The 9,405-nt window shown below is 38.2% G+C and overlaps 1 protein-coding gene across 2 annotated transcripts in view; it reads right to left on the bottom strand.

Annotated features, from left to right (window-relative positions):
• Positions 1–7,449: 7,449 nt before the first annotated feature.
• tmeff2b (transmembrane protein with EGF-like and two follistatin-like domains 2b) overlaps positions 7,450–9,405 on the bottom strand; it is an 83,763-nt gene continuing 81,807 nt past the window's right edge. For both annotated transcript variants that reach the window (XM_077199591.1, XM_077199592.1), the window contains one exon: positions 7,450–8,074. In XM_077199591.1, the coding sequence (XP_077055706.1) occupies positions 7,978–8,074 (97 nt within the window). In that variant the 3' untranslated portion in view covers positions 7,450–7,977. The remainder of the gene's footprint in view (positions 8,075–9,405) is intronic.

The following is a 9,405-nucleotide window of genomic DNA, read 5'->3' as shown; positions in this document are numbered from 1 at the left end:
ACCCTGACCCCTGACCCCTTGGAATACTGTTTAAAGGGACACCAGGCAAGCCTGAGTGTTTTTTCTCTACGAAGCTCCCCCTAGCTCCCCCTGGTGTCTGGTAGTAAATGCTTTCAAACACACTGTCCTAAAAAGGAACTGTTGTTCCTCCCCCCCGCGCGATGAGCTACCCAGCTGATCAGCTGTCAACCCTGCTGAGCATGAAGCGGCTATTTCAAAACCAGTTATGTCTACCGAGGTAAGTAAAGCAATATTTTCTTTATTTTTCCAACTGATGGCGATTTTTTTTATTTATTTTGTTGTCATGCATAGTAGTATTTTTACCGGGAACGAACGATATGAACGAGGCGACATCAGGCCAAGGGAAGGGGTGAGGGGATAAATTGTGTGTGATTGTGTGTGTATGTGTGTGTTGTTTGGAGGGCGGGAGGGGGTTGGGGTGTCACTAACAGTAACTTGATAAGCCCATAGACTTCTATATTTACAAACAAGACGGTCACAGAAAATATTTTGAGTCTGAATGGGGGCGTGTACGTGTGCAGTGCCGTCAAGCAATTCGTTACATTGCGAGACCTGATTTCACGCGATACTTCCTGGCGGCGAGGCCGGCGGCAAGTTGCAAGTGAGTTTTTTATGCTCTCAGGCACCAGGGGGGTGCGAAACCACCACCATTCAACCCGAAATAAGTAATGTAAACATTCCACTGACTCCGAATCTGTTCAGTTTAGGTAAAAAAGTTGCCCGGTGTCCCTTTAATGGAATGATTTGTAACTACAGTGTTGTATTTAAGTTAATCTAGCTGGTGTTTTCTAGAAAGTATTTTATGTGTTTTGTGTTTTATCTGAAGCTGAAATTGGGTTTGCCAAAACAAATTCTGTGTGAAGTATTTGAAATTTTAAAAGTATTTGTCTCAAGTCTAAGAAAAATACTACATGATAGAGACTCAAGCAAATGCTTGCATTGCTTTCTTCCAGTGTTGGGGAAAGTTTTAAAAGTAATGTGTTACAATATTGCTTTACTACCTAAAAAGTAACTAATTGCGTTACTTAGTTACATTTTCCCACCTGGGCTGGGTTTGGTTTATTGTTTTTAACTCCTTCAGATATCAAAATAGTTATATTTTGGGCAAATGTAAAAGTGCAAAGTGATGAGTAAATGCATGCAAACATTTAGTCTAGAACTACAATAACCATTATGTTCACACAGCGCACACAACGGCTCTTCACTTACTCACAATTTCTCTCAACAAGGAGAGGTGTCATTCAATAAATGGGAAAACAAAGTTTCTTGCGTTACTCTTTTGAAAAAGTAACTGATATTCTGTTGTAAATTTAAAAGCATACATGTAAAAAAAGTTAAAGGCTCAGGGTTGGGAACAGGTAAACATTCAATGAAACTTTAATCATAAAATAAACAAACACAAAACTAAAGTAGAGCGGCAGCCCCTCATGGATGACTGCTGCATGTATACATAACAAAACGCAGCATAAAATCCAGGCCTGGTCCTCGTCTTGCACTGTTGTCACTCCTCCTTTTATCCTTCCAGATCTCCTTCTGTGAGACTTGAGACTGGTGTGGAGCTCACATTAGCAATCGCTCCACCGACCTCGCTCCATTCCCACGGCTTTCGGTCCCGCACTGTTTGCCACATGTTACTTTACTAGTTACTGGGAAAAAAGTAATCTGATTATGTAACATGTTGTTACACTACACTGCTTTCTTCTGAATTAATTTACTGTAGAAAGTACAATATCTTTTCTATGGGTTTTTTCCAGGTTATATTCTTTTTGCCATTAGTTTTTGGGTTTATCAGTTAACACTAATTCTCACCATATAAAACACTGATTAGCATTTTTCACACACCAGCGAGAATCTCAAGAAGTGTATTTAGCCTATTAACAATAAGGGGACAGCATATTCAAATTCCATCCTCATATTTTATATATTTAAATAATTAATGCATATGATATACAACATAGTTCCCCTTCAAACCTTTTATCTCCTGTCTCAATTATTTTATTACTCTTTCGCTCTCTTATTTGACCGAGCTCTGTGTCTAAAGTCAATGTCTGCATTATTGATTTATCATTAAATGAAAAATGCCCTGTTTGCCTTGGATTCATTCAATATTAATGCCTTTCTGTTATCCTTTTTACTTTTTCTCTGATGTTATCCTGTGATCCTATGATCTCTTCTTTACACTGTTCCTTTCTTGAAGACCAAACCCTTTCCCTCCCCTCATCTTATAGTAACCCCAGAAGCAGTGAATCTCCCTGCTGGCTCTGTCTGTTGAGCCGAGTGTCTACTTGTTATTGAGATTCCCTGCTGACAGCCCAGCTCTGGGAAACCTATGGAGATGGAGGGATTCTGGTGTACCTGGCACTGCCATGTGGGAGGAAGGTGGGAATCAGTACTTTACAGCATGTCATGAAAATAATTTATTACCTTACCTCAAACACACATCATTCCACAGCCACACACAGCCCTGGTGTAGATTATTCATAACTGTGAGAGAAAATCGCCTGTGGTTGCCAGGCTTATTTATAAGGCTTCATGTTCATTCACTGATATAAATTTGCACATTATACGAAACTCTTGGCAGGCTTTCTTTTGAGCTTTGAGAATATGGGTTATAGAAGCCTGATAAAGCCACACTTAAAATGGTCGGGATGTCATTGTCTGAATGTCAAATATCGAACAAAAAGCAAAGACTTTATTTTAAAGATAACACAAGCAGACTTATCAAGCAAATCATTTCACATTTCAAGCTTCTTAGGTATTTAATGATACAAATGTCACAATGAATTCTATTTTAGAAAAAGTTTTTAAACCAATTTAAAATGACGGTGACACTTAAGTTATGGTCAAAATTCTTGCTATTAACTAGTTGCTTATTAGCATGCATATTACTAGAATATTTGCTGTTTATTAGTATTTATAAAGCACATATTAATGCCTTTTTCTGAATGACCATATTCTAAATACCTTAATCCTAATACCTAAACTTAACAAATACCTTACTAACTATTAATAAGCAGTCATTTTGAGTTTTACGCCACATCAATGTGATGTATGCCATCAAAGTTCGACACGATTAGGCTTATAAATGTGGTAGCCATAATCACAGTAAAATGGTGTATGTTGATTTCACAATAAACAGGCAAGTAAACACTGAAATCGCATCTCGCATGTTCCAATCAGACCAAAGTGCGCATGTGCTTGTGATGTACACTGACATTTTGATACTCAGATTTGTAAACATAGTGATAAAGAAGGCATTACATTTCTGGGGTGCTTAAAAAACTCATGTTGAGTTCATGTTGACAACATTGTACAACATGAATATAATCTCTTTTCTGAAAGTCTCTCTCAGGCAAGTTATTTCACTCAGCGGCCATCTTTGAAAAGCCTCTCAGTCATGCAAGTACAGCTTCTATTTGAATGGGGAAATATCAAAAATAAAGAAAACAATTAATGCTGTTTTCAGTCCTTGACACAAGTCATGTCTCAGAACAATGAGACATGCAATAAGACAAGCTTACGTAAAGTGGCTAATGAGGCTAAGTATAATAGTATCGAAGTATATAGATGCCTCATTAGTGGCTATATGTAAGCTGTTCGCCATATTGGAAAAGTCAAAGCCGGTCTGTGAACATATGAGAGCAAGTTGACTAAAGCCCTATTCGCACTGGATTAGTATTATCTGGGGACCTCATTTGATTAAGAGATAACCCACCCACATCTGAATTTCATGTGGTTTATTCGAACAGGATAAGCGAATCCTGTGATTTTAGTCGAATTTACTGACTTATCACCCGAATATGATGTCAATAGGCTATTGCTTGGAAATGTCTTGTCGTTATTGGTCTAGCTGTATGATATATCATGAACAGAATAATGTTCCTTACCGCATGCTGCTTTACATGTCATCCATCTCCATCTAATCGCTCATTTTGTTTTCGCTCTTCTGATGATTTTCAGCCTTATCTTTCTGCAAATTGTATAGTTGTGGTGTAGGTATATAGGCATATGACCCAGCACCCAAATTACTATCAAAACACTCCAACGCAGCCTCCATTCTTGGCGAAATATGGAAGGTCATTTGCGGGGAATTTTTACTTTATACAAATTACAAACATGGCCGATTCGCACGGGATTAAGATCACAGACAACCTCCGCAATTATTACAAATGACTAGAGGTCACCAGGTAATACTAATCCGGTGCGAATAGGGCTTAAGCGTCAACAAACGTAGTTAGATGCATATATGATTATCTAATTATAAAACACAAACCAACACATTCTCACTAGTGAAAGGTTATCCCATTTCTTCAAGGATTTAAATCTTGGTCGGTTTCATACTACACACATTCATATTATTTAGAACAGACTATTTTAGCAGTTACTTTTTTAGCAGTTTTTAGAAGTAACTAATTCATCTAAATATTATATATCTGTTCGAAAGTGTATGATTTTAAACGCAGCCTGACTGTTTCTTTAGCATCCAGAGCTTCTAAGGGAAACTGCAGTGACACAATGACTCTACCAATTGCCGATTCGCTCTTTTATTTAGAAGGCGGGATTGATTCCGCCATATTGTGCGTTGCACTTTCTTTTTATATCTAAAGACGTTGTATGTCTAAAGACTTTGATATAATGCAGTATCCTGATTGCAATGAAGACATTTTTGGGCGCATCACCGGAAAAAAAATCCAAAACGTTCTCAAAACAAAAACTATTAAAACAATGACCAGTAGAATACCTACTATATGTGAGTTCATAATTTGTGCTGTGCATATGGGGTATGTGAATAATCAGAATACTGAAAATTGCATGTAAACGGGAGTGAAGAGGTTTGCTTGTCTCGTGTTAACATCTTACTGCGATTAGGTCCTTACTCTGATTATGGGAAATAATCACATTATTGGTGCACACTGCCATCGTGAGGCTATTGATCATAATAGCAACGAGAGACAGGAATAATACAACTCTTGTTCTCTTTCATGCATTATTTGTAGTTGTATATATATACTTGCTCATATACACACTCACGCCATTCTGTCTCCCAAGGACTGCTGGATCTTGTTCCACAAGTTATCTTAGGTCACAGAGGGCATTGGTAACAGTACAACACACACACACACACACACACTACTTGTTGGCGGTGATTGTATTTGACAGCTCAGAGGCGTAGGAGAGAGACGGACTGAGGTTGTGACAGTCGGATCTTGTGGCAGCATTGATTGCTGGGTAATGGGTGCGGCTCACAGCCATCGACCGGCTGCTGGGCTTCATCCGCCTACAACTCCCTTTGGGCCGGAGGAGGCAGACAGACAGACTTTCCTTTCCTGCTTGTGTCAGATTGTGCTAAGAGAAACAAGGTGACCAGAAAGGATGCATCTCAGTTCTAAAGCTAATCAACAGAGTTCTGGGTACTTCTAAATCTGGCATAGTATTGATATTTTTCACAAGTGACAAGACCAGAAAAGTTGGAAGGTTTAGCAAGGTTAAGGACATTTTAGGAAAACAGTTTTGCTGAAGAGATTGTAAGACTTTGTCATTTAGTAGTTTTGGAAGATCATTGGGTTTATACTGCAGGTATATATTTTAATTCACCCTTCTACAAATTAAAGCCTCAACTAAGTCTTAAATCGGAACAGAAAGTCTTAAATTCGTGGCATTATATGTCGCATGTACTGCAAAAGATATCTTCCTCTTTTTAATTTTTTTTGTTTTCCCATTGAAATATAAACTTGAGATGCAAAATAATGTCTTGATTTATGAAACTGAAAAAATTAAAAATGATTTTAAAAGCAGAACAAATGTCAGTGGGGTATGAAAACTTGTTTTTTTATTTTAATTAAGTCGATTTTTCTATATTTTTATTAAAGAAGCCGTATGCTATTTTTCTTAGTAAATGTACCTTCATTCAAGCATCTATTGACATTTGCAGTGGAATCAGAAGGAACAGTAAACATTATTTCCATGTTATAGTGCTTGGGAATTGGCTAATCTTTATTTATATATTTAAATTATTTTATTAAAAAGTAATGGAGATATGTTGGAAGATGTATTTTCAAACACTAAAGTGTTGCTAATACAACTCATTGTGTTTCTCCCTAGACATTTACATTTAGAAAACATCAACGTATTGTGTTCCATACATTTTTTTCATTAAAATTAATTTCCTTTTTTTAAATGAAAAGAGGCAGAGTTGTGTTTTATAAAAAAACATTTTTTATTGTTGACGAAAAGAGGCAGAGTTGTACTTTATACCATATTTCGTTTTCTTGTTGCCTGAAATATAGCTACATAAAGAGATAACTGGAGTAGCCAGAGCGTGCTGAGTGGCGCGATCAAGAACGCCGCTGTTCCGTTTGCAGAATAACCGGACTCGAGCCCTCTCGTCCTCGGGAGTTCGTTCTCCTGAGTCAAACTTGGCAAGTCTGAACTACCAAGTTCTACTGAACTACTGAACTATTGAGAAACGGCCAGACTGTGCTCCAAACCGTGTAGCGCTGCGTGTGTGTGTGTGCCTCATGAAGCACGTTCTCCGGTAATTCATTAAAGCGCATGCTGACGCAGCCGCCCAAACGTGATTAGAGATGCATTTTACTAAATATTTTTTTTCTTAACAATACATTTGTAACACAAGTAACTTAATTTTATTGACATCAGTAACTGTAATCAAATTACATAAATTTAAAATGTAATGAGTTTCATTACTGCGTTACCACGAAAAGTAATTAGAATACAGTAACGCGTTATACCCAACTCTGCTAACAACAAACTCTTGTTTGTATTTACTCTTGTGTATGTTCATTTATTTTTGTGCTTCCTTGTCATTCGCTCATCATCTTTGCTTTATTTTTCATGAAGCATTATGTTTTTGCGCTTTTGCTACTATAAATAGACATTCACTCTTGCATTGTGTGTATAACGGAGGCCAGCTAGTGAGAGTTGTGCAGGCTGATGACTGCTAGAGAATGCAGTGTTTACTGTTTAACGTCCTTGTTAGTGCACTCGCCTCGCGTGCCAGCGATCGGGAGTATGGGGTCTCTGCAGAACAAAAGTGGGCATTTCCAAATTTGGCCTCGACCACTGATCTGGTAACTCCTATTAGTATCCTGAAGAGATTCAAGGCACGCATCTGGTACACGTGGATTCCACACGGCCCATATGTGGGCCGGATCTGTGCCGACACTATGTTGCTGCCTGGGATACTCAGATCAGGGGGGTCAGGATTGGAGGGTGAGCTTTGGAGGCGGAGCAATGAAGAGAGACGTGTGTTTGTTTGGGTTGATTTCAAATATCAATAATGATCAGCAAAGAATTTGAGAACTCTAACAAAGAGTCTGCAGCTCTAACAAAGGTTACCAAATGAAACCTCATTGTTAGTCATACCTGATTTTTTGCATTGTGGAGGTCAGTCATACATGATGCATCAAATCACATGATATAAATAATTTATTTACATTACAGCGAATAAAAACAAAGAAAAATAACATCACAAGTATGTTAACCTATTGGAAATATATAATACATAACCAAGGAGAGCCTTGGAGAGCTATTTTTTTCTATGGTGTCATAGACAACAAACACAAGGCAACATGTGGCACACCACTCCAGTCATCCATTCATCCATCCGTCCACACTCCTCTTTTCCAGACTGTTGCAACCCCAGGGAAGGGGTGTTTTTGGCTGTACGCTCTGACGCTTTGTCGAAGCTGACTGCCTGTTCTCTTTCCCACTGAGCTTCACTCAAGCCTGCAGGCCAGGTGGAAAAAACACTGCAGGCCCGTCCCATGAGGCCCATCTTCTGTGTGCATCCTATGGGAATCAAGAGACTAGAAGGTTTGCACACTGCCATGAGTCCCGCCTCAGGTCTTACACACCTGTCTGGAGGGGGTTTCCCACAATTCCCTGGGGCCTTTCTCTGCTGTCTTTAGCACGTGTCACTGTAAGTTTAAGGGTTCGTCAGATGAGTCTGGTGGAGGCCCGCAGGGTGTTTTCGGAGTTGAAGTGTGGAACGTTTTGTTTCTGCCGTGCTATCCGATTCCCACGTGGACACCTTCTGTAAGCACAAAAAAAAGGTTTTATATTCCAAACCATCTTCCCAAAATTGTAACGAGAAGCATGTCAAAATTAAAGCTTGATGGTTTAACGAAACCCATAAATATTAGTGATCAGTCACTGTAATTACCACAAGGACCCGCCATTAATGATCTGTCTCTCACAGACTGCGTGACTTCACCACTTCCTGTGGAGTTTTTCTTTTCCTTCTGGCGACTAAATGACTAATAAAATGTTGGTTGACTAAGCCTCTTCTCATCGACTAACATTTAGTAGGCTAATAGGAGGCAGCCCTATTATTATAGGCACGGCAAAATTGGGCTTTTAAAAAACAATTGCGATTTTTTTTTGAAAAATCGCATTTATATAAAAAAAAAATCTAATTAAATAAAAATAATCTCATATCAGTACTTACAAATAAAGCCCCTAAAAATTATAAAGTTTTTGACAAGAATATATTGAGTTTAGAAGTCAGTATGTAAACAAAGGCCTTTCATTGGCCTGAAGTCTATAGTAATCCAATTTTCAACTGAGTTTTGTCTGAAGTAGACATTCACACAAGGCTTTTTAAATAGTTGATCTATGTTCTTAAGAGCAAGCCTGCATCCCTTTTTTTCTGAAATAAGTTACTTTTTATCACTGTTGGAGAAAGTAATGCATAACAATATTGCATTGCTCACTAAAAAATGTAACTAATTGTGTTACTAGTTACTTTTTATGTAAAGTAATGTTACCTTACTTTTTCATTACTTTTTCTCACCTGGAATAGGCTTGCATTTTTTTGGCAACTGTAAAGGCCCTTTCACGCCAAAAGTCAAATGTATAAGCCTCAGCGTGAAGGAAATATCTCTGCATTTACTCCCGATTTCTCTCAACATGGGGACAGGAGAGTTGTCAGTGAATAAATGGAAAAAGTGTTAACTCTTTCCCTGCCATTTGTAAGAAAATGCTTTCCCGCCATTGACAGAATTTTCCGTCTTTCCGTGTTTTCACTGTTATGAAGTAGGGGGCTCTATAACGCGTCTTCTGAAAGATTACTGAATCTCCTGATCAAAACACGTCCGAGGAAGATGCAGAAAAAAGCGATATCAAATGTAATCATATGCATATGTATAATAACGCGATCAACAACATTAAACAGCATATTAATCAAAACTGCCTAATGTTACTGAATGAAATGTTGATGCAGGACGAGCTATAGGACTGTGAAGCTTTAGGGGTGTTGATGGACTCGATCTACTTTATCTGTGTTTTGATCATCGTTCTGAATCCGATCTGGATGTAGTCTTTGACAAAAACATGATTTTCTCAGCTTTTTCCTCAAAATGTTGC

This window comes from Siphateles boraxobius, unplaced genomic scaffold, assembly GCF_051911475.1.
Source record: "Siphateles boraxobius isolate OS27281-9 unplaced genomic scaffold, OSU_SipBor_1 41, whole genome shotgun sequence".
Classification (NCBI taxonomy): domain Eukaryota; kingdom Metazoa; phylum Chordata; class Actinopteri; order Cypriniformes; family Leuciscidae; genus Siphateles; species Siphateles boraxobius.
Note: the sequence above shows the minus strand (reverse complement) of the source record. Positions and strands in the feature narration are given on the sequence as shown.